The following is a 27,158-nucleotide window of genomic DNA, read 5'->3' as shown; positions in this document are numbered from 1 at the left end:
GGCAGCCGTGCCTGTGGACAGTCAGTGTAAACAAACTGTCTCGAGGCCCGCCAGTGGATTACCCTGATGGGCCTCAGGTTGCCCACCACTGGTGTAAACACTGCTTGTTAACTTGGCTATGATACTGTTCGGGCAATGGGAACACTGGACCTGTATTGCTAGTCCAACACTTTAAACGTTCACAAAGAAAATTTGGGACTGATCTCCCAGATCCTAGGTTGAGTATTATAATTCAGTATAACAGAAGGTCACTCAATAGAATTTATCATGTAATTGTTCATAAAAATAAAATATAGTAATTCCACATAAACAACGTTAATTTAGGAATCAGCTGAAAATTCTTTGTTTTCAGGGCTATGCGGTAGATGTGAGCACAGAGGCAAAAGTGATAGAAAGAACAGCCAGATATCACAGAGCTTGGAGTGAATTTAAGGAGAAATCTGGATTATTACAGTTGATGTTCCTTTTTTTGTGCAAGGTAAGTTCTAGATTGACATCCTTTTTTCATTGCTATTTATCATCTAGAAGATTCATAATTTGTTAAAGCTTTTTGTTTTTTAACCAAAGCTTTGGATAGAAAAACTTCCATGCAGATCTTATGTAAAAAATCAAATGAAATTGATTTGGTTTAATGAGGACTTAATATGCGCTAAATATGTAATAAAGTTAACTTCGCAGTAAATAGATATTTTAACTGCAATCCCCTTCTTTATCCGTCTATTATCTGTGGGTTTTTTTGTTTTTTAAGTCTGATCCTTTGGTATATCTGATGGTCCCATATTACCCAGGAGCAAGTCTAGGAGCACTGCAAGCTGGTACACCTTTAACTTCAGAAGTAAGTAATAGGGTAATTTATTCAAAATTTCAGCAAAGTTTTTTTAACAAATATTTAAACCAACTTGATCCTCTCTTCTTATTTCACCTTTTTGTTTGCTGCCCAGTAATGTGGCAATATAACTTGCATTCATGGTTGATGCGTGATAAAATCCTGCAAAGGAAAATGACAGTTTTTGTGTTTTTATGAATACCTCAATTTAGTGTCCAGTCACTGGGGCTGGGATTTTCAAACAACCCTGGAGGTGGGGATCTCACTCACTTAGGCTCCTTTGAACATTCCAGCCTTTGTTGTTGTTGCTATCCTTTAAAAAATATTGGCAAGCAAATTTTAAAATACTGTGATCATGATTACTCTTGTCTGAGTTTTCATCCTATCGTTTTCTTTCCTACTTGTCCTTCCCCCAAATGGCTTGTTTACAGTTGAAAGGCATTTGGCTGCATAGCCTTCTTTTTAAATAAATGGTCATAAGTTTTGTGAATGGCTTTTTCTCTTGCATTGCTTGTCAGGACAGAACCAGTTATGAATCCACATATCCAAACGGGTATTTACATTTGTGTTTTCAAAATGATTAATCCAGGTGTGACTGGGTTCTTTTTTGACTGGCTCTGCAACTCTTTAGAATCTTACTAAGTGTCATGTAGTTTCCCATTCAGAATACTTGCAATGGTTCTGCACTGGAAGCATGCTGAGTTTTTTCTCTTGGCTCCTTCAGTTTTTAAAATTGTTTATTTTCATCAGGAAATATTGAAAGTGATGGAAGGAGTGGCACGTGGCCTGCATACGCTGCACAAAGCTAATATAGTTCATGGATCTCTGCATACAAATAATGTGTTTGCTGTGAATCGAAAACAAGGAATAGTTGGAGACTTTGACTTCACCAAATCAGTGGTAAAATTTTTTTTCAAATATATTCAAGGATTTCCTTAATCTCACTCAGAATTCTGCATTATGAGTTGTATCGTGAATGCCTTTGCTATTTTTTTGGTACCTCTTATTGTGAAAATATAACGGTAGATTTTATTGACAAATTCTTCATTTGCCAGTGTATTTTGAATACTACTTCAAATGTGAAAGCATGCCAGAGGTGGGCAAACTATGGGCCGCGGGCCACATCCGGCCCGCAGGACCCTCCTACCCGGCCCCTAAGCTCCTCGCCTGGGAGGCTAGCCCCCAGCCCCTCCCCTGCAGGTCTCCCTCCCCTGCAGCCTCAGCTCACTGTGCTGCCAGCGCAATGCTCTAGGCGGCAGGGGTTTGCGCTCTTGCCGGGCAGCACAGCTGCCGAGCTGCAGCCTGACCCGGTGCTCTGTGCTGCATGGTGGCGTGGCTGGCTCCAGTTGGGCGGCATGGCTGCCTGTCCTGGTGCTCTGGGCGGTGCGGCTGTAGCGCCGCCAACCACGAGTGCTCCAGACAGTGCAGTGAGGAGGGGGCAGGGAGCAGCAGGGATTGCATAAAGGGCTGGGGAGTTCGGGGTTGTGGTAAGGGGGCGGGGGTGTGGATAGGGGTCAGGGCGGTCAGAGGGCAGGGAACGGGGGGTGGGGTTTGAATGGGGGCAGGTGTCCCGGGGGGGGCAGTCAGGAAGGAGAGGAGGGGTTGGATGGGGCGGTGGGGGGCAGTCAGGGGCGGAGGGTCTGGAGGCGGTCGGGACAGGGAGGGGTGGATGGGGCAGGAGTCCTGGGGGGGCCGTCAGGGGGCGAGAAGCGGAGGGGGGTCACACGGGGGCAGAGGCCAGGCCACGCCTGCTGGTTGGAGAGGCACAGCCTCCCCTAACTGGTCCTCCATACAATTTCAGAAACCCAATGTGTCCCTCAGGCCAAAAAGTTTGCCCGCCCCTAGTGTATGCAATGATTCTGAATAATTCCAAGATAGTGTTATAAGTACTGGTGGAATACGATCTTTACTGAGTATGGCCCTGGTTCAGCAAAGCAGTTAACAAAAGAACATGGACATTGTTGTATTGGGTCAGCCTTGTCCAGCTCTAGGTTTGTCTAGTCCAGTCTCCAGTCTCCAACAGTGGCAGCTAAATTCTCTGAAGATTGTATCTGCACTGAGCATGTTCCATCCATGGGCTGCAGGGGCTGGTCAGGACTTTCCCTGCAGTTGCTCCTCCTGGCAGTCATGGAGTGCTGTTGTGCTGGGCACAAGAACTGAGAGCAGGAAGTGTCTCTGATGTGCTCTAGGTAATCCTGGAGTCCAGGCAGCCGGGAGGAGGAGGAGAGATGCAGCTGACTCAGATGTGGACCTGACAGAATTGAGACTAGAACCTAGTTCTTCTGAGTCCCAGTCCAGTGCTTTACTGCAAGCCCCACCTTCCTTCTCTGGGCTGAGAAGGAATGCTGCCCCTCTAGAGTTATGTACAATAAGGCAGCCAGCTGGATATCTTTACATACCTCTTCAAATTTCTGCAGATTACGTTTTTGATAAGTGGGTCCTGTGTGCTGTAGTCTGTTAATATGCTTTGTGGTTACCTACCCTTTGTTCTGGAGTTGTATGCTGCTATCAAAGTTCTGTCTGTATCTAGAATGGCTTAGAGAAACATTGGAGAACAGTAACTTCTCAAATGTCCTTTATTTCAACCATAACATCGCAGTCTGTGTTTCTCCTGGTACTGGAGTATCTGTTCATGTGTAGATTTTGGTATTAGAATTGTTATTTTTCATGACATGTGAGCAAGAACTAGCTAGTCCTGTGTTTTAAGAGTGATGCTTCATTGCCTTTATTCCACCTCTGCTCCATTTTTGGTGGTAGGAGGCCTTTACAATCCCCTGTTTGGGCCATCATTGAAGGAAAAAAAAAATTAAGGCAAAGGTGTTCATGTGAGATCATGGGGAATGGGAAGGAAAGTTCATTTTACTGTACTGCCAGTTTGGCTTAAAATTGCTGATTGTAATATTGTCCCTTCTAGGATCAACGTGCCTCTGCAAACTCTATGGTAGTGGGTAACTTGAACTTAATTTCACCTGAATTAAGAATGGGACACCTGGCATCTCCATCCTCTGACATGTATGCCTATGGCTGCCTTCTATTCTGGGTATGTTATTGCATATGGAAATGACGTTTTGTTAATATCATGAAAATATAGTAGGCATTATAAATAGCAATAAATGTTATGTCCCTCTTCTGTTTAAACCTGTCCTATTGTAATGAATGCTCATATTTTAAATTGAGTGCTGTGAGCAGAGGGAATGGGAATTAGGTCTGTGAGCAGAAGAATGCATTTTTCAATACAATTTACAGTGTGCCTTGTCTCCCTAAACAGCAGCACTTAATAAAATGAGGCTTTTGTTCTGTACACTGCAGCTTGTCAATACTATTATATTTCTTATCCTTTCTGTGTAAGCTGCTTTCTCTAGCTTCATCTGCAGGTCAGTAGATAGTTGCCTTCATTTTTCATCCCTCCTGTGATCAGAATCAAGAATGGGATTGTCAGGTGCTCTTTTTCCTGCAGTAGCACCTGGATGGCCATTCCACCTGTGGTATCAAGTCAAGGAAGAGAAAATGGCCCCATTTTCAGTTAGTTACTGGGTTATGTTAGGTAATATGCTCTGCCGTAACTCATGCTGCCTGGACCCATCCTGGTTTTCTGTTGCTTTACTTCTGTGCCCCTTTGCTTAGGGTTCTGAGGATTCTAAGAACATAAATATGGCACTTGTAGAGTGTAGCAAGCCGCCAACTCACTGGCACGGCGCCTCCTGCTGGTCAATCTGGGAATTAGCTCATCCAGCTCAGGAGCGCCCTCTTCTGGCTGGTTTCTCCCCTGCCCTTACCTGCTCCTCTGCAGTCCCTTTATCTCCTCCAGTTCAGGCCCTGCGTCCCTCCCGGACCACGGTGCCCCTTACCTTGGGGTACTGCCCCCCCAGCAGTGTCCCCAAACTCTGGGTCTCCCCTCCTCAGGGGAACCCCAACCCCCTATACCCACCTTGCCTCAGTGGCTACTGCCAGTCATCATCTAGGCCCTTCTCTTAGGGGCAAACTGCAGTCTGTAATGGCCACTCATCACTGGCAAGGGGGTTGGACCTACTGCCTTTCTAGCCTCAGCTGCCTCCTTGAAGCCCTAGTACCTCCCCTGGCCTTTAGCAAGGCTTCAGCCTGGGGACTCAGCAGGCCAAAGCTCCTCAGCTTTGCCTGCCTTTCCCCAGCCCTCTCTGCCTCAGGTACCCTGATTGCTCTCCCAGGAAGCCTGGTCCTCTCTGCTCCCCAGCTGGAGCAAGAGTCTATACCAGGCAGCTAGGTCCTTCTTGCTCCACTGCTGGAGCAAGACTCTCACGGCTCCTTACTCGCAGCCCTCTTATCAGGCCAGCTGTGCCCTGATTGAGCTGGCCACACCTGTGGCCAGCTCCTCAGCCAGCCTCCCTCAGCTGCTCTCACTCCTTTTATCCCAGGAGCGTGGTAACCACCCTGTCACACAGAGATAAGTGTGTGCAGAATTCTAATTTAGAGAGGCTCTGTCATAAGGGTCAGTACTATGAATATGGGAATTTGGAGAAATGCCCAGGAAGCAGGGCTGGAGAACACAGTGTAGCTGTGCCCAGCAGTCCACCACAGAAGCTCGCTGGAATTTTTAATAAAATTTTTATTCCTGTCTCTTTCACTGATTTGCTCTTTAATGAGAACCCCAAGATCATTACATGGTGTCAGAAGTGCCGTATGAAAAGGAGACTGTAGTAATTATGAGGTTTACTCTTGTGTTTGAAACAGAAAGGGGAACAGAGAAGAACAAAGGCTACTGTATGTATTTTATGAGCACAAAAGTAGCTTGACTAGCTTAAGAAGGGAAGAATGCCCAAAATGGATGTGTTGCAACCTCCATCCAGTCTGCAGTTGATGGGAAAATGCTTCAGAGAACTGAAAAAAATTCCGACAGAGATTTGAATTGTGCTTAAGCAGCCATAGAGGCAGAGGAGAAAAATTATAAAGTGAAATCATCAGTCTTTTTAATGATGTTGGTGAAGATGCTTTGGATATTTGTAACAACTTTACGTTTGAAGATGATGAAAGCATGAGATTAAATAATATTTTGACTAAATTTGAGGAACATTGCATGCCAAAAAGGAATGACATCTTTGAGAGAGACAAATTTTTTACATGCATGCAAAAAACTGGTGGTAATATACAGCAGTATGTGACAGAATTAAGGAGACTCAGTAAGACCTGTGACTTTGGTGAGCTGACAGAGTTTCTGGTCAGAGATCAAATAATTTGTGGCATTCAAGACAATGTGTTAAGAGAGGGAAAGCTCCATGAAGGAGATATAACTTTAGGAAAAGGTCTCCAGATGTGCAGAGTAGCAGAAACTATGAAAATGCAAATCAAAGAACTGAATTCACATTTGCACTCTGTGATAAACTCAGTGCTGAGCTCACAAGGATGGAAGCAATGCAAGTAATACGAAAAATTGAGGAGCCAGTGGAATGGGTAAGCTCCCTAGTTATGGTGGAGAAAAATAATGGCAAGCTGCACATATGCTTAAGTCCAAGAGACCTCAATAGAGCTATAAAAAGAGAACATTTCAAACAGGGCCATCCCTAGAGATTGTGATGCCCTACGCAGGCCCTCTGCATGGGGGCCGGCCCCGGAGCAGCCAGTGCAGGAAGGCAGCAGGGGTTGGGCCAGCACCTGCAATCACGGGGCAGCCGGAAGTCGAGTGGCCCAGCCCCAGCCTGCTCCATTCTGCTCCCCCGGCTCCCAGGTTTGGGGGAAGAGCGGGAACCCCGCCCCCCAGCACTCACCAGTGGCGCTGCTGGGAGCCAGCGGAGCAGGCTGGGGCCAGGTTGCTCTGCTTCCCACCACCCGGTGAGTGCAGGGCAGGCCCGACCCCTGCTGCAGTCCCCCAGGATGCATAGCTCAGGGGGCAGGGTTTGGGGGGGTAAGGGACGGAGTGGGGGCTGGACAGGAGCAGGGGCGGGGGCTGAGGGGAAGGGGTGGGGCAGGGGCAGAGGCAGCTTTCCTGGGCTCTGCTGTTCGCAGCCCACGAGGGGCCGGCTCAGCTATCCGGGGGATCAGGCTGGCCGCTGGAGCTGGCCACAGCACGCAGCTGCATAGGACACCAGGAAATTTGGGGCAATTTGGTGCCCCAAATTTCCTGCTGCCCTACACAGCTGCGTAGTTTGTGTATGGGTAGCGATGACCCTGATTTCAAACTACCAACCAGATAAGAGGTTATGCTTCAGTTTGCAAGTGCATGATATTTCAATAAATTGGATGCATCCTCAGAATTTTGGCAGCTAAAATTAACTGAAGAAAACTCAAAGCTATGCACATTTAATACCCGATTTGGAAGATACAGATTCTTACACTTACTCTTCAGCATAGCTTCAGTGCCAGAAGTGTACCAAAAAAAATACATATGATCTGTGAATGTATTAATGATGTTGACACCTCAATATATGGCGCCATCATCTGGGACTCAAAGAGGATCATGATTGTAGACTTCAGGAAGTCTTGGTTGTAACTAGAGCAGCTAAATTGAAACTAAAGAGGGAGAAATGTGTTTTAGGGGTTTAGGAGTTACAGAACTGACTTTTGTTGTAGATATTTTTTCCAATGAAGGTGTAAAACCTGGTGATAAGATTTCAGCCATTGAAAGGATGCCTCATCCCCAGTCAAAGAAAGATGTCCAACAGTTCCTGGGAATGATTAATTATCTTGTAAAATTCATACCTAATCTGTCTACAAAAGCAGCAGCTTTGAGGAAACGCCTAGAAAAGCAAGAATGGTACTGGGGTGCAGAACAGGAGGAATCTGGGAAGGCTTGAAACAACAGCTGATGCACGAGCCAGTGATGAAGTTCTATGCACCAGGCAGGCTTATTAAAATTTCAGCAGATGCTTCACAGTCTGGGTTAGATGCAGTGATTTTACAGAAACAAGAGGACTGTTTGCAATCAGTAGCATAGACTTCCAAATCATTGACTGATTCAAAAACAAGATATGTACAGATTGCGGAGGAGCTTTTAGGAATAGTGTTTACCTGTGAAAGAGTCAATCAGTATATTTGTGGCTAGATAGTGGTGATTGAAATGGACTCACCCCTATTAGTATTATTTGACAAACGACTAAATGGCTGTACCTTAAGGCTTTAAAGAATGATGATAAAGCCAAAAAGTATGATTTGGTTGTAGCCTAGATGCCTGGTAAATTCATGTTCACTGCAGATGCACTTTCCAGAGCAGTAACTTCCACTACTAAACCAGAGAGGACCTTGGAGATAGAGATGCAATCCTATGTAGATTCGGTTTGTAAAGTCAATTCCCTTAGGTAACAAGAAACTGCAACAGATAAGAGGGGAAACAGAGAAAGATGAATCACTGGGGATCCTTTAAAAAGTCATAATTATAGGATGGCTTGAAGCAGGGTGGATTTGATTTAAGTCACTAGTCAGAAAGACTCTATTTAATCATGAATTTCTACATAAAAGTACATTATTGTTGGTTGTTATAACCTTAATACATATTCTTCACAACTCAGAGATAGATGTAGGTTTCGTTTTTAGAAGGTACACGCTATACATTTTTAAAGTGATTTATTTTGAAAACTTTTCAGATTAGTTTTACAGCTATAGCAGAAAATGAATGATTGGTTATTTCATTTACCAAAGGTAATTTAAGCAGATATTTATGAAGCCACTGGGAGGTGAACTATCTCCAATTCAACAGGTTAATCATTAATATTTGGAGGATTTTCTTGCCATGCTGTATTAGGAGGAGAACATCACCAGAGAGATAGTTAAATTGTTTTAGTTAACTAAAACAATAATGTTGCGTATTCTGGATTTTTTTCTTCAACAGCAAACATATAATATTTTAACAAAACAAGCATATGAATTTTTGAGTTTAGTTAAACATCCAAGTTTTTTAAAATCAGGTCTGTTTTTGTTAAAATTGTTTTTAACTAAAATAGTTAAATGAAATTTTTAAACAAAAGAAAAATTAAATCAACTATGTCAGCCTGGGCAACATGAGAAACGTAAAATATTGGCTTCTGCAGCTAATTCAGTCATCTTCACCTTCACCTTCATTTTCCTGTTTGTGCATAATCTGGAAAAGAAAAACAAGCTTTCCTGCTTTTTCAGGTCCCAAACGATTTCTCAATTTGGAATGAATTAGTCCAAAGGAAGAAAATACTCTTTCCACACCGTCAGAAGAAGCTACTACTGTTAAAAGTGAGATTATCGCAGTGTCTGAATCAGAGTGGTTAAATTACTTCCACCAGTTCACTGGTGTGACTTTCCTTAAAACATCATCAGCAAACGTATATTTCTTGAATGGTTCACCCACAGCTCTAAAGTTTATTATAGTTGGCATTATGGAGGGATGATTGCTGGATGTCCATGTCCATACCAACTCCTCTTCTTCAGCAGTTAAAGTTTGACCCTGGTATCAAGTATTGAGAATATTTGCAAGAAAATGAGCTGGAGACAGTGCTTGTCCCATTGGTTTTTTTTTAATGCTTGTAATTTAACTCCATCGTTGCATATTTCTTTTTTTTAAGATCTCACTCAGTTCCTTCCAAATTTGAACATTGTCAGTAATAAAACAGTTATTAATGCAATAGGGCTCGTGTGTTTTCAGTAGTTTAAAGCCACACTAAAGGTGGTTGAAAAAGAGTTTTCATAGTATACGAGGGCCGGGCGCGCTTGGCATAATAAATAGGTTAAAGTATATGTATTCCTGTGTATAGGTAGTAATGTGAATTTTTCATACAAAACTCACCATTCTTAGAATAAAAAGAATGCAACACGAGCTTTAGGCCAAAATAAATTCAATCCTAAATTCAGTGCTGATGTAAGCAGGTGTTGCCCCTATTTCTCAGTATTCTAGAAAGAGGTTCATTGATGGAGTTAAGAATGGAGTGGTAACGTCTACTGTTTCCTTTATCCAGCATTGACTGCTAAGCAGTGCCAGTGGCCACTGAAATGCTGCTAAAGAACACTTAGGTACTGGAGATGTTTCTTCCTGGCGAACTATAAATTCTGTGTCCTTGCCCTGTATAGCCACTGGGATTGTGTATGGGGGAGGGAAATCACCTGGTACTTTTCACAAGGAAAGAAACCCTTCTATTCCCTAACCACTTTAAAATGTTGTTCATAGCTGAAGAAAAATGAGCTAGGGAGTTCCTAGTGGGTGCAGGAGTTAGTGGTGGCTGGCAGGGTGAAGCAAAAAGGTGTGTGTGGGAGGGAAGCAGGGGGCTGAGGAGTGGCACACATTGGAACATGGTTAACAGCTGCAGCTGTACCAGTGGTCCTAGAAAGAGGCAGGAAAAAGTGACCAATATGGGAGGAGGAGGAAAAGTGAATAAAGAGGTGCAGAATTGGCAGGTGAAGGCTGGCTCTACCTAAAGAAAGGTTTGTAATATGTGACAGTAGCAGCCCTCTGAAATCTCATCAGTTCCGTAGATACATGTCTGTTTCCGGCCCAAATTCCAGATTGATTAATACACATGTAATCATATAATTGCACCCTTGTAATTCAAATTGATATGGTAGCGTCACCGTATCTCACTAGGTCACAGCTGAGAATGTCAAATTCAGGACAGATTGCTGAGAAATAGGGCAGACTCATTCCAAACTGGTAGTTATTCTATCATTAGATTATACCAAGCCAATAACAATATCACCACAATAGGTCAAAAATGCAATCTCCTTACGCATTCCAGCCCTTAGCTCAGCACCCAGACGCTGGACTTTATGACCAGTGGTTACTGAAAACCAGTTTTATCAGATATAGAGTCCTTCCAATCCCAAGGGATCAGCCACATAGCCAGGTCAATATATAACTGAGATCTTACTCTATAATCACATTGATACCAATCCTTTAGTAGCTAAAACTAAAGGTTTAATAATATAAAAAAGAGGGAAAAGAAGAGAGTTATTGAATGGTTAAAGGATTATAGACATGCAAGTGATTTTCAGTGTTCATAGATCAGGATCACAGCAGTAATGAAATAAACTGCCGGCTTGCAAAAGTCTCTCTGGAATGATTGGGGGTCATCGGTCCTTGGTTAAAGCTTCTTTGTTAGAAATCCAGTGCTGAGAAATAAAGCAGGAAATGGAGACAAAATGAAGATGTTTCAGGGGTCTTTTATATCTTCTGCCATTTGCATGGAATTTTTACTGTCCCAAACAAAGCCCATAGCCCCTTTTGTGGAAAGTTACTGGCTCAAGATGGATTCCAGGGTAACATGAGCATGTCACATGTTTTGCTGAGTCACAGAGGTTGGCCATTGGCCCCTTGGTGTCTGAGGAATCTTCAGGGAGAGCTGTCTGGGCGGGATGAGTTTCTTCTACAGCCCGTTGTGAGAACTGAGTGTCCTTGATGGGCCATCAACACATAGGTGTCTAGCCTTGATGTAAATCTATTTGAGAGGAGTCATCCAGGAACAAACACCTTTGAGATACAAATAATAGCCAATATTCAGAACTTTAGATATAAAGATGATATATGGATTTAACCAGGATAATCATATTTGGTAGCTTGTAACTTTTCCATTTTCATCTTACATGACACACTTTGTACAAGTTTTGTTACAGTTGTGGTTATATCGATTATATAAATGGTCATATTCAATCATACAGCATCACAGGTTGTATTTATTGTTTGGCACAAACTCTTATGCATTGATACTGTGCAGCATTAAACAGCTGCCATGGTTTTGTCCCAGACTCTGCAGAAAAGATGTAATATCCCTCATTGATCAGTACTGTAGATTGCTATTTGCCATCAGATGCGAGGTAAGTCTCTGTTTAGTCAGTATTGTGCACTTTACTGCAAACTTTAAAAGAAATTGTCAGATTGTCAATATTTCTAAGGCTTTGGCTACACTTGCACTTCAAAGCGCTGCCGCGGCAGCGCTTTGAAGCGCTAAGTGTAGTCAAAGCGCCCGCGCTGGGAGAGAGCTCTCCCAGCGCTGTCCGTACTCCACCTCCCTGTGGGGAATAACATACAGCGCTGGGAGCCGCGCTCCCAGCGCTGGGGCTTTGACCACACTGGCGCTTTGCAGCGCCGCAATTTGCAGCGCTGGAGAGGGTGTGTTTTCACACCCTGCTGCAGCGCTGCAAATTTGCAAGTGTAGCCAAGGCCTCAGGCTCTTGCGACGTGGACCAGCCAATGACTGAGAATTGAGACGTTGCCATTCTCAGTTTGGTCCATGAGGTTTTAGAGTTGTGGGCTTGTGATAAACAGATGTAAAAGAGGCATTAACCCTTAACTCTGTAAAGGGTTAAGAAGTTCACCTAGCCTAGCTGACACCTGACCAGAGGAACCAATGGGGGAACAAGATGTTTCAAAAGAAAGGAGCGAAGTTTTCCTTTGTTTAGAGTTTCAGTTTCAGCCAGAGTGAAAAAGATCAAGGAACCAGCCTCTTATCAGAGTAGTAAGTTTTAGAAAGGAATAAATAGGTTTGTTTATTTTCTTTGTAACTTGTCTTGATACCGTTAAGGGAATTATCAAATTTGGGTATTTTTTGTGTAACTAAATTTGTGCCCAGGGGAACATCCTCTGTGTTTTAAATCTGTTGTCTGTGAGAGTAGCTGGTATGCTAATCTCTCCCAGAGGGTTTTCTTTTACCTTTCTTTTCTTTAATTAAAAGCCTTTTTCTTAATACCTGATTGATTTTTCCTTGTTTTTAGATCCAAGGGGGTTGGATCTGGATCCACCAGGAGTTGGTGGGAGAAAGGAGGGGGGATGGTTAATTTCTCCTTGTTTTAAGATCCAAGGGGTTTGGATCTGTGTTCACCAGGAAATTGGTTAAGTCTCTCAAGACTACCCAAGGAAAAAAAGGTAGTACTTGGGGGATGGTGGCAGCGATACCAGATCTAAGCTGGTAATTAAGCTTAGAAGTGTCCATGCAGGTCCCCACATCTGTATCCTAAAGTTCAGAGTGGGGAAAGAATCTTGACAGGGCTCAAGCACTGTTCCATACAGTAAAGGCTCATAGGCCTGGTATACATATGTTTCCATCTTGGTCTGAAGATGTTTCTCCTACAAGCCTCCTTTGGTCATAGTTTAGAATTTTTTACAAGGCAGTCATGACAAGAACCTTATTGCTCTTCTGGGTAGGATACAGGTGTGACTGAGGGGTGGCAGACAGGGCTGATCATCTTACAATATACTAGTAGGGTTTCTTCTAGTAGTACATCTACAACCAGATCCTTGACTCTGGAGTTTGAATCTCATTTTTAAAAGGCTCTGCTCACTTCCCTTGAAGCCTCTGATGGCTTTATCTACTTTGGATACTAAAAATAAAATTTTTAGTGGTTATTAGATCTGTATGAATAATGTAGGTGGCCTGGAAGCCCTCTTTTGGGTTTTCCAATACTGTGAGTCTGTACTTAAGATTTTTGGAGACTTTTCTTCCAAAGCCAATATTCCCATTTCATTTGGAAAAAGAGATCTCCTTGCCCAGTTTTTACCCCTCTGTAAAACTAGAGGTGAGATATTAGCATGCTTTAGAGATGAGACTCTCATTTCTTTTCTCTGAACCATATACAGTCATATTTGAAGTTATGCAGGGATTGTATTTTTAACTTGCAGCTATTTGCTGGAGACCAAGAATTTAAAATTAAGGAAAATGGAACCCCTGAAGTGGATGAACTTAATATGGTATGTGAACTTCCTTATCTGGCAGCTAAGTGAGAGAGACAGAATACAGGCCAGTGCTGTTTAGTTGGTTTTATTAAATGTTTGATTAAAATGCCATGTTTATAAAATGTTAAATTGACCTTTGGGCTGTAAGAATTCTCAATAGCATACACAAATGGAATCATTATTGAAAAGGTGGAAGAGGCTGAAGTTCTCTTCATATTTGACCCTGTTCTCCACAAGAAATAAACCACTTGCCTCTAATGTGTTAATCTAGTAAAGCTAGTTTACATGCATACAATTTTACAAGCTTAAGGCAAAACTTTCAAATGTGGATGCCTTAAATTATGCACCTAAATAAGGATCTGATTTTTTCAGAGGTGCTGAACACCTACATTTGAAAATTTTGGCCTTAGGGCTTCCTGACTGCTTTAAGAAGTATGTTCTTATGTTAATGCTGAAAGATTACCCCGTAATTCTATTGGAAATTGCCTAATCTTTTAAAAATGTTCATTGCTATTACAAACACTTATTCTGTGCCCTTCACATGTAATTTAGGTGTCACTATCAAACACACACTAATTTATGTGAATATTAAATTAGTATTTCATTAATATTAGCCATAAACAGGAACTCAACAGTTTTATTGGTAATGTCAATTTTAACAAACCATTACTATCTATTTGAAAAACTGCAAACTAGAATTGAAGAGGTGGTCTATGAACTAACCTGGCCCTGTTCCATTTAAGGTTTTATGGATCTCCTTCCTTCTGTCCCTCTGTTTTCACTCTTTCCTATGCATTTGTTTCCCCAAATACTTGTTTTTACCAAAGTCTTCAACAACCTCCCAGCAAAGTCCTGTGCCTAATTCACAATAGCCTGTTTGCCATTGTCACATCTTTAGAAAAAGTGTAAAAAAAAAAAAAAAAAAAAGTTCACATTATATTTATACAATGATTACATGTACAAAAGTGACAGTCATCTAGCAATACAACGTTTATTACAAATGTGAAACATTAACTGTGGAATAATGACAAAACCCTCACTTTGGCTGAGAAGCCATCCTTTAAACCAGGGGTCGGCAACCGGTGGCTCGCGGCTCGCCAGGGTAAGCACCCTGGCGGGTCGGCCCGATTTGTTTATCTGCCGCGTCGGCAAGTTTGGCCGATCGCGGCTCCCACTGGCTGCGGTTCGCGGTCCCAGGCCAATGCGGGAGGCAGGAAGCCGCGGCCAGAACATCCCTCGGCTCGCGCCGCTTCCTGCCTCCCGCATTGGCCTGGGACCGCGAACCGCGGCCAGTGGGAGCCGCGATCGGCCGAACTTGCCGACGCGGCAGATAAACAAACCGGGCCGGCCCGCCAGGGTGCTTACCCTGGTGAGCCGCGAGCCACCGGTTGCCGACCCCTGCTTTAAACTAACAAGTTTAGCATATCGTGTGAAAGCTGTGCAGATTTATTAAAAGTTAAACGATTAGACTGTTGTGAAAACAATATTGTAAGACAAAAACAAAACTGAATACTTCACATGAAAGTATCAGTTCTGACTGCCCTAGGAGTTAAAAAGCAAAACAAACCCCAAAGTTTACCCAGAACCATTTGCCCAATGTATATTTCAGCTCATTGTTATGTTAGAGGAGACAATCTCTTTGAAATGGGAGTTTGCTGAAATACCTAACACCCAATGTCAGGAAGGCTAACATAGCAGGATAAAGAAATCTGTCTGCAGTCCAACACATAGCAGGCATGATTATCCACTATCATGCACCTTGCATAATCACTTGCATTTGTGCAAAACATTGCCACAGGTATGAGTGGAGAATTCTGATTCTGTATCATGTTGCAGTCACTTTGCACAGATATAAATGACTATCCAGAGTGCAAGGCAGTGGAGAATCATTCCAGCCTCTCTTTAAACCGGTGACATTGTTTAATTCTTAAAATACCGAAAAAAATTAACTTCCCCCTTGCTACTTAAGGCATACAGAAAAACCTAATTTTTCAGGAAAACAGAATTAACAAAATCCTCAGGAGATCAACATCATCATCTGGGTCAACAGTAGCTGTCATATAATTTCCGCTGTACTAAAATACTAATTTTATCAAATGTACTCCGAATTAACGTGGATCCAAACTCAAATGACTGATTCCAGCTTGCCAAACTTTTTCTTCTCTGATCCAGTAGTTTAAATACATTTGGAGATGTGAAGAAATGCTTTTTCTACCCAAAAACAATGAAGAATCCTTGTTGGGACTAGTAATGTATAATTTCCTTTTATAGTTTTTAACTGTTAGAGAGCAAGATTTCCTTTCATCAGTGAATAAATTAGAATGCACCAGGCTATATTGTTCCAATCAGTATATTATCATTGGTAGTTTGAGATTTGTTCTTTCCGTGTTTTGTACATGAAGCATCTGAGTCCAGGGGGCAATCTATGCTGCTCTTGGATTCCAAGAATTTCAGTAAGAAAACTTGGAGTGCTTGCTCATGTCCATTCCAATGAAGGTGTGCACCGCATGCACCGCTGCCGGCAAGTTTTTCCCTCAGTGGTATCCATTGGGTCAGCTTTGGTGCCCCTTGGAGTTGCACCCTCATCGTGCCGGTATATAGCATCCTGTCGAGCTGCTGCCCCCTGAGTTTCTTCTTATTGCCCATGATGGTCTCTGGAACTTCTGCTTGTCCTTGCATTCACGCAAGTACTCTCCTCGGAGGATTTTGCCTCCCCCCCCACGTATATAGTTAATTATAGTAGCTAGGATTTACAATTTAGTGTTACTTAGTAGTTATTAGATTAGAACCCTGGTAAATATGGTTACCCCGGTCCCCGGGGTTTAAGCCATGTGCGTCTTACCATAAGCCCATGTCCATTAGTGATCCCCAATTTAGTTCCCCTAAGTGCTTGGGGAAGGCCCACCCATGGGGAGCGCTGTAGGATTTGTAAAGGGTTCAAACCCCGTACCTTAAAGGACAAAGACCAGAGACTTAAATTCCTCATTATGGAGGTGGTTTTCCACCCCTCAGAGCTGAGCTAAGCCGTCTTGGCATTGAGCACCTCTACCTCTGAGAGACGGGTAGTGCAGCTTGGCCTCACCGGCACCGAGGAAGAACTCTTCATCCATATTCCGGGACTTGTGGCACCGCCAGGGTTCTCCAGCACAGAAGAGGCTTACGCCTCCAGGGGACATCCGGCACAACTCCCAGTCACCGGTGCCGAAGAAAAAGCAAAGGAAAACGGACAAAGGGGCGTTCCCCAACTCTGGGGTCTGCCAGTCTCAGGGAAATTGGCAGAGTGCAACTTGTGCCGGGCCATTTGCACTCAACAGCTGCCAGTTCGGTACCGTTGATTCCAGCCCAGGGAAGAGACCCATCAAGTCCGGTACCGTTGGACTCCCCACCGAGGGAGAGCCATCAGAGTACAGCCCCGGTACGTCCATCCATGCCAGAGGTGTTCGAGGCAGCAAGGGATACCGCTTTCCCCCACCAATTGTGATAGGTACCGGAGGTGAGAACCTCCACAGTGCCGAGGCCCCAGCTACTGTCGAAGGGGAAACTGGTAATAACACAGCACTGATCACCTCCCTCCCATCACCAGTTAATACCACTGCACTGTGGTTGCCAAGAAGCAGCTGCTCGCAGTCGAACTCTGAGGCGGAATCTTACACTTTCCGTGTGATCTGACACTGGTCCGACGTGAGCCCAAGGTTCCCACCAGTGGCCTGGGCAGCACAGGAACAGATGCCTGTGCAATGGCCTTTCTGGAATCCCTGGGTGTTCCAACCAGTCCAGAGGTCACAGATGAGGAGATCATACTCCATTGTGTCAGAGTGTACAGCCCCTCTGCCATTGGTACAGGAACCAAGGCCTGGTAGCGAGCCCGGCATCAATCTTCAAGACACGTCTCTCTTTTTTCAGAACAGACTGGCTCTAAACTTCATAACTTGGAAGGATTTGAGGGCCACGCTGAAGTCCCTAGAGCTACACACCCTGGCCCTATCGAGGAAACACTTCAAGCCCCAACCATTGCCCTATTTCTACCAGCCCCAACTGAGGCAGGGTTTCCATAAGAGGTGGGGTAGGAGCTATAAGAAGAGGCCTCCTCCTACTCAGTCCTTGTTGGACCAGGGGCCTGATCCTGCCAGACTATTGTTGGGGTCTAAGCAGGCTTTGGGTGACCAGACATCCCATTTTTAAAGGGACAGTCCCATATTTAAGCCCTCCTGCGGGTGTCCCAATATTTTCATAAAAAATGGGCAAATTGTCCCGTATTTTTCTGTCTACCCTCCATCAGTTCTGGCGAGTCCTGCTGCTGGCTGGATCCCTGCTTGCCAACCGCCCACCCACCAGTGGCGAGTGGGGGGGTCCAGTGGCTGACGATGGGGGTGGGTGTGCAAGGCTGGTGGCGGGGCGAAGATGCAGTGTGCGGGGCTGGCCGTTCCTCCTGCCAGTCCATCGGTGCAGCCGCTGCTGCGTGCCAGCTCTCAGCGAACAGGGCCCTGTCCCGTTTCTGGCTAGTGCTGGCTGCTGTGCACTGTGAGCTGTGGTGGCTGGTTAGTGCGGGCAGGCACCAGCTGGCAGCCAGTTCCGTGTCACCTCTGCTGCCCACTGATCGGCCCTTTACATGCTCCCCCTTTCGCTGTCCTCTCCCTGCTTTGCCCCTTCGCCCGTCCCGCTCCCAGCACTGTGTGGAGAACTAGCCCCTGGTCAGAGCGCTCAGCTCACCAGCAGCCTGGCCAGCAGGCTCCTTCCTTTCCCCACTGCCTCTGGCTGGGTCGGTGCCCCAGGAAAGCCCAAACCCTCCGGCCTGGGGCACTGGCCAGGAGGACCCTAGCCCCACACGTGCCAAAGCCCCACATAGTGCTGGTACAGTGAATCCTCTCTGCCCCCTCAGCTAAGGCGAGGAGGGGAAGAGCAGTTTCCACCGTGTTCATGCTCTGAGTCTGCAGGCTCCACAGCAGCCCCCAGGGCAGGGGCTTAGCACCCTGTTGACCTGCTTCACAGGTTGGGCCCTCTCATGGATGCGTTTCTCCTCCCTTGGAGAGACCATCTCTACTATGTATTCCTCCCCTTTCCTCTCATATACAAGGTCCTACTGATGGTCTGAGAGGAAGACATGAATCTGATCCTGATTGCCCTGGCCTAGCCTCACCAGCACTGGTTTACCACCCTTCTGGACCTTTCAGTGGAAGCACCAGTCAGCCTACTTCTTTCCAGATGTCATCTCCTGGGATTACGGATGTTTACATCATCTGAACCTTGAGTTCCTCCATCTTGTGGCCTGGAAGCTCCATGGCTGAACCCCATGGACGTAGTATGCTCAGGTCCAGTTCAAGAGGTTTTTCTAGGGAGCAGAAAACCATCCCCTTGGGTCACATATCTGGTGAAATGGAAAAGGTTCTCAATCTGGTCAGCGCAGAAAGAGGTCTCGCCCATGCATTCATTGGTACTGTGTATTTTGGACTATTTGCTACACCTGAAGCAGCAAGGGCTATCAGTATCTTCAATTAGAGTCCACCTGGCAGTGATCTCAGCTTTTCACCCATGGGTGAACAGCAGGTCCATCTTTGCAAACTCACTCTGGTAGTTGCTTTCTCAAGGGGCTGGATAGGTTGTACCCATAGGTGAGACGGCTGATCCTGCCCTGGGACCTTAACCTGATGTTGTTAAGATTCAGTGATCCCCCATTGGAGCCCTTGGTAGCCATCACCTAGACCAGAAGGGTCTCAGAGATCAGGGCTCTTACTTCAGATCCTCCATACATGGTCGTCTTCAAGGATAAGGTCCAAATGCACCCTCACCAAGCCCTTCTCCTAAAGGTGGTGTTGCAATTCCACAACAATCAGGACATTTTTTTTCTGGTCTTCTACCGATAGCCACATGCCAACAGCCAAGAACAGAGGCTCCATTCATTGGATGTCAGGTAGCACTTGCCTTTTACATAGAAAGGACTAAATCATTTAGGAAACTACTCAGTTTTTCATGGCGGAGGCAGACAGGATGAAAGGCCTCTGTCTCAACTCAGATAATTTAATCATGGATCACTTCTTGTATCTGCGTGTGCTGCAACGTGCTGAAAGTCCATGCTCTGGTCCTGACGGCACATTCCACAAAGGCCCAAGCATCTTCAGCTGCATTCATGGCACAGGTTCCCATCCAAGATATCTGTAGAGCAACAATATGGTCTTTGGTCTGCACCTTTGCAGCTTACTATGCCATCACTCAGCAAGCCAGAGATGATGCTGGATTTGGCAGAGCAGTGCTACAGTCTGCTTGTTGTTGAACTCTGAACCGTCCTCCTACATCTGCTTGGGAGTCACCTACATTGGAATGGACATGAGAAGCACTCAAAGAAAAAAAAAACACCCTCCTACTCCTCTGTCAGAGTTGGCCGACAAGAAAGAACTGAGGGGGAAGCAGGACTCTATATATTGGTGCTATGAGGGCACGACTGCAGACGGCACCATTGCCAATTCGACGGATACCACTGAGGGAAAAACTTTCTAGTAGCAGTGGAGATGACGCACACATTAGAATAGACATGAGCAGCACATCTTGAAGAACAACAGTTATGGAAGGTTAGTATCGGTTTTTAAACAAATTTCTCGTATGTCGGTTGATTCTTTCTGGGAGCCTCTCTCAGTCCTCTGGAAAATCCATTTTGGTTTTAAGGGCTTATCTATAATCAGTTTATTCAGAATAGTCTCATATACCCATCCACAGACTCATGAAGGATTCATACTTTCCTTACCATCACAGTCTCACCCCAAAGGAGCGAAATCACTTCTTATCTTACCATAAAAAAAATTGTCATTGATGAATGTTATTAGCTGGCCACAAGAAGGAAGCGGAAGCTAGAGATGGGATACTATATAGATACTTATTTGACAAAACTTGACCTCAACTGATATCCTTACGCTGGCAGAATATCCACCACTGGGTCCTCCACCTCTACCACTTTCTACGCTTGCAAGTTCATATTGCGGGCCAACCTGCGCAGGAGGTCCTGGTTGGCACGGAGGTCTATGGGAGGGGGACCCGAGACTGCAGTGCCTGCCACCGCCTCATCGGGTGATGAGGAAGAGGCCACGGGGGGAGAGGGTTATCTAGGGCCTCTTGCTGAACTGGGCCCAGCTGTCCTGTGCCAGCGACCTCAGGGCCTGGAGCAGGAACTGGTGTTGGAGGAGGTTGTGTAGTGGAACCACCACAATCTCCATGCCTCCTGGGGTAGGCCAAGTGGCGGAAGTCTTTGGCACTCGTGGCTCAGAGGGGGCTGAGCAAGAAACCCCAGACGGAGCACCCTGGGCTTGGTGGTACACCGAGGGCGTCCAGAACGGCCATTGGGTGGGCCCTTGAGCAGGACCCTGCTCCTGTGCATGGCCATGGTCCACACAGCGGCAGTCTGAGAAGCGCAACCCTGCCTCCGATCACGAAGAATGGGAAATGGAACGGGAAAGCCATGGAGGTGCCGAGTGGGTCTGCACTGGGTCACGGCGATGGTGAACGGTGCTGCGACGCTGGGGAGTGGTGCCGGGACCTGGAACGGTGCCTGGATCTGGAACTGGGTCTAGACAATGAGTGGCGTTGGGTCCGGGATCTGCTCTTCGATGGTGACCGGTGGGCAGAGTGGTGCTGGGACTGGTGCAGCGAGTACAACCAATGCTGCGAAGGAGAGCGATGCCGGGACTGGGAGCGGGAGCGGTACCAAGAACGAGATTGGTGCCGTGGCTCGACTGACGGTGCCGACGGGTAGATCAGGGCCGGCTTGCCTCGGGATGGAGCCGCACGTGCAGGTACCGCACGAGGCTGAGGGGATGCCGATGCTATCATGGAAATAAGGTTCCTCGCAACCGCAAAGGTATCCGGAGTGGATGGCACCTGGACCTCGACTGCGCTGCGTACTGGGGAGTCCAGGGGCACCGGACTCAATGGCTCTCCTCCCGGGGCCGGAGTCAATGGTGCTGAGGTTGTAGACTGTGCCCCTAGGCGCTCCCCTGTGGGACGTACCTCCAGGGGTGGTTCCAAGGAGGCTTGCCTCTGTGGAGGTGGGTCAGCCTTTTCTGGCTTCCGGTGTCACTTCTGGGCAGGAGAGTGGGAGCAGTGCTGGGTCGATGGTGCTGGCTGCCGTGCCAGGGAGCGTCGATGCCGCAAGTCTCAGTCAGAGTCCAACCGCAGTGCCGGAGTGCTGCGCACCGAGGTGCTTGGTGCCGGATCTTGGCGCGCCACAGGAGGTTGAGGGCTAAGAGCCGCCTCCATAAGGAGCTGTTTGAGATGAAAGTCCTGCTCCTTCTTGGTCCAGGGACGAAAACCCTTGCAGATCCTGCACTTGTCTGCTTGATGAGACTTCTCCAGACACTTTAGGCAAGAGTTGTGAGGGTCGCCCGTTGGCATGGGCTTTGAACAGGAACCTCAGGGCTTGAATCCCGGAGCTTTGGGCATGAGCCCAATAGAAAATTGGGAAGGAGGAGAAAACCCCCCAACCCACTAATACTAACTAACTGTAACTATCAACTATGAACTATTATAAACTCAAAACTGTAAATGCTAGGGAGAGTGGAGACCAGTGAAGCAGATCTTCACAGTTCCAATGACTGTCACTGGTGGTAAGAAGGAACTGAGGAGGCGCTGGGTTGGCTGGGGTATATATTGAGAGCCATGAAGGCACTACTCCAGGGGGCTCCACAGCCAACCCACCGGGTGTTGCTACGGTAAAAATTCTCCGACGGCCGTGCACGTAATGCTCGCACACCAAATTGGAATGGATCTGAGCAACACATCTCGAAGAAGAACAACAGTTACAAAGGTGAGTAACTGTTTTATATAGTTCAGCTTCCAGTTTTATAAGCACTAAAAACTTTTAATAAAATATAGGCAAACAAGTTAGAAAAAATATTAAAACTGTAAACAAAATGCTTAGTGCGTCTGAAGAGTGTCTAAAGCAATATCTGTTTGGGATTAATGTTTAGTTCCCTTGGTACCAGGAGTGTCAGTATATTCTTCTTCAGCTGGCCCTACATATTCTCATTTATGGGTAGTGTGCCACCTTATTGTAGAACCCTCTTATAGCAGTGTCAGCGTCCCGATGTACTGAGGGCAAGGCTGTAAAGGGGGACGAGGTTTAGGGTTAGCTGATAAAGAAGATATGTCAGGAGAAAGCAAAGATAATACTCCTTGCCCTGGCTTGGCTATGTCAGTGGTGGTTGACTGGTCTTCTTCAGTTGTCCATTGGAGGCTTCATATTCCTCCCTCTATCTCCAGACCTCCTGTTCCAGGAGTGGGCAGGGTTTTTCACCGAGACCCACGTCCCTTCACTTCATCGTGTGGGCAATTGGACTTTGACTCTGCTCTTGAGCAGTCATGTTCCCCATCTGTACAGAACATACTAGTTAATGCTGGAAAATGATCCACTGGAAACTGTTATTGCCTAAAGTGGCCCAGGTTTCAGATATTGATGTAGAAGAAGTCTGATTATTCTATATTGGCTTCCATTCCTTGTGTCCTGGAATACTCACTATACTAAGAAAATCAAGGGTTGTTTAACTCCTCATTAAAAGGTCTATTGGCAGCCATGTCCCCATATCATACTTTAGTTGATGATAGATCATTGTTTGTTCATGCTTCAGTTAAAAAGTTTATGAAAGGTTTATCAAATGTGTATCCTCTTGTTAGAGAGAGACCCTGTCCTTTCTTGGAACCTCAGTTTGGTTTTGATCACATTGGTAAAATCTCCATTTGAACCATTGGCTAAGTGTTCATTTTATCATTTATATATCAAAATGGCCTTTGTTATAGCCATTATGTCAGCTGATCCATGTTTTACTACTTTTCCTGAGGATAAAGTAGTCCTTAGACTTGATCCTCAGTTCTTACGGAAGGTGGGGTCTGATTTTTATATTAATCCGCCCCCTTCAGAGCCTCATCCTCAGTGTGTTGGAAGGGGCGGGGTACAAGAGTGCTCTAGCTCAGTGTTTTTCAACGATTGGTCCATGGCAGCCTCCTTGCTGGTCCCTGAGATTTCCCTGACACAGCTTAGGAAGGCAGCAAGCTGGTCCCTGGTATCAAAAAGGTTGAGAAACACTGCTCTAGCTGCTAGAAAAGGGGTCTACTGCAAGACACCACAAGGTGGCAAGTACCCATGAGTGTGAATATGCAGCGCCATCTCGAAGAACTCTGGTTACAGGTAAGTAACCTTCATTTCCAATTAAAAATGATCATGTGTTCCTTCATTGGCACTTAGTGTTGTGAATTTCAAATATCCAAACATAATTCATAGAATCATAGATTATTAGGGTTGGAAGGGACCTCAGGAGATCATCTAGTCCAACCCCCTGCTCAAAGCAGGACCAATCCCCAAATGGCCCCCTCAAAGATTGAACTCACAACCCTGGGTTTAGCAGGCCAATGCTCAAACCACTGAGCTATCCCTCCCCCAAGCTATTAAATAGTTAATCGTCAAATCACCCTTTTAATATTATTTTTTTCATTCTACAAAAACAGTTTCATAGTCATGTAGCACGATGAAAAACAAATGTATAAATACAGTTACACTTTTCACTTCTGTAGAGACTTTCATGCAAGGATTTCAAGTGCTTTGTAAACATTATTTAACCTCATGCACCTTTGAGGTCAGCAACATGCCCATTTGACAAGTAAGACAGAGAGGTTAATTCTCCCATCTCATCCTGCTAGTCAGTGGAAGAGATGGGAATCGAATCCAGGATCCTTGGTTTAGTCCCCTTGTCTGACCACTGGCGTGCGCTCCTATCTGTCACAGCAGCTGTGAAGCAGATCCAACAGAAAAAGAAGTCCTCTGTACTAGGTGGGGGGAAATGAGAGAGACAAGTGTTTCAGTATTCTCTCCTTTATTAAAGCTAGCTAAAGATGGTGCTAACTTGGGGAGAATGCCAAACACTAGCCTTTATAGAAGTGGTTCTCTTTTACAGTGTGTCTGAGCATTTTCAGAATCTAGTTCTCAAATCAATTCACAGGGATCTGTGTTTTTTAGGCCTCTTGCTCAAACCGAGAACTCTATTCTATTCCTCAGCAACTTATTGTGTTTTTCATTTTCCAGCACTTTTAATGCATTAAGCTTTCGGACTGTAGAGTCCAATATTTTAAGGTATAAACGAAGGGCTGATGATAAATTTAGCCTCTGTTGGTTTACTTTCCATTTTTTCTTTATCTGTCAGAGTTGGGACTAACAAGTGGAAAAGTAAATCTTGAGCCTGACAAAAATTACAGTAACTAAAATGAGTGTAGTGCAGGGCACAAGACAGTTTTAATTGACCTTTTAATTGTCCTACTGGTGTTCAGGATTTCCCCAATGATGGCAAATAAAAACAGTTGAAATCATCCATTTATAATGGCTGAGGGAACTGGCACTGTGGACCATGACATGTTACTGAAGCCATTGCCTGAGTGTGCGTTAAAAGATTAACAGTGCTTGTTGTTGTTAACAAGTACCACCTCCGTTCAATGTGCTCAGTATTGGAATTCTATTAGGTCATCACTTCTTTTTTGCATGTGTAATATTTCTGGGCTCCAAGTACTTGGAAGAAGCATTGAGGAAATATTTGACTTGTTAATGGGCCTTTATGGAGTTGGAGGCCTGCGTGTTTCTCCTGCTAAGTAAAACTCTTTTCACTCGCTTTCCCCTCCCTCTTCCCTTTTGTTTTCTCTTAGGATGATAAGGTTAAATCTCTACTCTTGAATCTGATCTGCAGTAACAGAATGACAGCTGAGCAAGTGCTGAATGATGACTGTTTCTTGTTGCCTGATGTGATCCCAGCTCCACCACAGAATGAACCTGGTGAAGAACTTGAATGTGAAAAGGCAGAGGAAAAAGGCGAGGTCATAATCAGTTCTGACAACAAGACAGATGATGAGGAGGAGATGGACCCTTCTCAGTAGGCCAGAGGACTCGCCAGCCATTTGCTTCAGTTATTTTTATTTTGTTTGAGTTCTAAAAAAAAAAAGAAAAGAAAATGTTACAAGTGATCTGAAAGTAGTTGTCCTACGCTCAAATATTTAAAATATAAAAGGGTTTGGTAAGCCTAACCATTTTTGTGTAATTACAGGTGTGGTCCCTTCGTTGGGATTTCTTTTAAAAAAGTATGTTTCTGAATAACTGTTTGAAGTTAAGAGCATGATGATGCTAATTGAGGCAGTAGCAAGGAGAAATGCACTTAAGTTTATCAAGGCTTTGCTTTTTCATTTTGACCATTCTGAGGATCTTTCGAGGAGATGTTATCTACTGGTGGTAGAGCTGTTAGCCAGATACCAGGAGATCAGATATGTGGCATCATGACTCCTTTTCATGCCCGCTATCCTCTTCCTCTTACCCCATCTCTTGCTCTGTTCCCTTCCAAGATGTTTCTGTTAAAATAGATGACTGCTGCTCTTACTGAGTGGCCAGTGATGTGTTTTGTCAGATAGCCAGGCACGTATTCCAACAGCAGCTGCCTCTAAGACAAAAAACACCCGTGGTGCCTTGAGAACTGGTCAGCAGAATGTACTAAGTGAAGAGAGCTAACAAGCCTATTTTCCCTCCCCAGAGTCCAAGCAAGGTATGTTTGAGCCCTTCTGACTCAGTTGGCAAAAGGCCAAGGATATTGTGTTTGTCTCATCTTTGCAGTGCTGCCACTATGCCACCTGTCTGATAAATAAAATACCAGGCCTTGTTATCGCAAGAAAATCTTGCTTGTCTGTTTATAAAAGTGTGTGTGTCGGGGGGTGTTTTTTATAGGAAATCATTTAGTATCTTTCAGGTTTTGATCCCTGACAAACATAAATAAGATTTCTGAATGTTTGTCTAAATATATTCTGCAGATTTTCACCCTGGGGAGAGGGTAGGGTTGTTTGAAGGAACAAAAGAATAAAAACTCCAAAAGTATTATGCAAAATTTGAAACAAGTCTATTTATAACTACTGGGGTGCAAGAAGTCACTCCTGACTTACATGTTAATTGAGGCCACTGCTGAGTCACTCTTTCATTCAGTAGCATATTTGGAGACCGAAATGGGAAGGAGGGAGCAGCAGTGGAAAAGAAAAGGGACCAGAGACATAATTCCTGTAAGAATATATCTGGCCACAGGGTGTTGCTCTTGACTGGTGATGTTGCTCTTGGACAGCGTTTTAGCCGGAGACTAGTGTGTGTAGGGGAACTTTTAACAGAATTGCTGTAATAGGCCATTACCATTTGAAGAATGTACAGTGTTGTGTTTTTTGTTTTGGGGAAAGACTCGGAAGTTTCATACAGTGATACAGTCAATGCTGGACTTAAGATGCAGTCTTGGAATTGCTTCTGTAACGTTAATGTTTTGCTGGAGGTGGTATTTCAGCTTTAAATGACATTTGATTTGTTTTTTGGACTTTGTTTTGTTATAGAATATTTTATTAAAATGTCTTATTTTTCTGATTAGAGGACTCTGATTTTCAGATATTTGTATCTATAATAAAAATTAGTGATAGCAAAATCTTTGTAAAGTGGTTTTGGTTTTAAAATTGTTTAAGGTTGACAAATTAATTTTGATTACAAAAAAGTCACAGATGCATAGTATATTAAAATGTGCATTATCATTAGAGTAAAAAACAATAAAATATACAACATTTTAAAATCAGTACTTTCATATTGTTCAGTAAAGCTTTAATTATTTCAGGGCTATGTTTTAAATAAATGCAACAGTAAGCATCATCTAGAGAGCTAACCTAATATTTGGGTTTTACTGCGTTGAAGGTTCAGGTTGGGGAGGTATA

At 44.7% G+C, this 27,158-nt stretch overlaps 1 protein-coding gene and 1 long non-coding RNA gene across 7 annotated transcripts in view; one reads left to right on the top strand and one right to left on the bottom strand.

The window, feature by feature from the left end:
• Positions 1-26,930, top strand: part of STK31 (serine/threonine kinase 31) — a 112,765-nt gene extending 85,835 nt beyond the window's left edge. For 4 of the 6 annotated variants that reach the window (XM_045008126.1, XM_045008131.1, XM_045008125.1 and 1 more), the window contains 7 exons: positions 353-478; positions 749-835; positions 1,577-1,726; positions 3,741-3,866; positions 8,906-8,995; positions 13,365-13,433; positions 25,086-26,930. In XM_045008126.1, the coding sequence (XP_044864061.1) occupies positions 353-478; positions 749-835; positions 1,577-1,726; positions 3,741-3,866; positions 8,906-8,995; positions 13,365-13,433; positions 25,086-25,313 (876 nt within the window). In that variant the 3' untranslated portion in view covers positions 25,314-26,930. The remainder of the gene's footprint in view (positions 1-352; positions 479-748; positions 836-1,576; positions 1,727-3,740; positions 3,867-8,905; positions 8,996-13,364; positions 13,434-25,085) is intronic. The other 2 variants (XM_045008129.1, XM_045008130.1) reach the window with 2 other exon arrangements.
• LOC123365353 lies at positions 10,708-17,136 on the bottom strand. The gene is made up of 3 exons (XR_006577537.1): positions 16,369-17,136; positions 14,142-14,310; positions 10,708-11,219 (listed from the first exon to the last, which is right to left on the bottom strand). It is a non-coding gene; the product is annotated as an uncharacterized LOC123365353 (long non-coding RNA).
• Positions 26,931-27,158: the final 228 nt, after the last annotated feature.

Source organism: Mauremys mutica, chromosome 2 (genome assembly GCF_020497125.1).
Source record: "Mauremys mutica isolate MM-2020 ecotype Southern chromosome 2, ASM2049712v1, whole genome shotgun sequence".
In the NCBI taxonomy this organism is placed as follows: domain Eukaryota; kingdom Metazoa; phylum Chordata; order Testudines; family Geoemydidae; genus Mauremys; species Mauremys mutica.
Note: the sequence above shows the minus strand (reverse complement) of the source record. Positions and strands in the feature narration are given on the sequence as shown.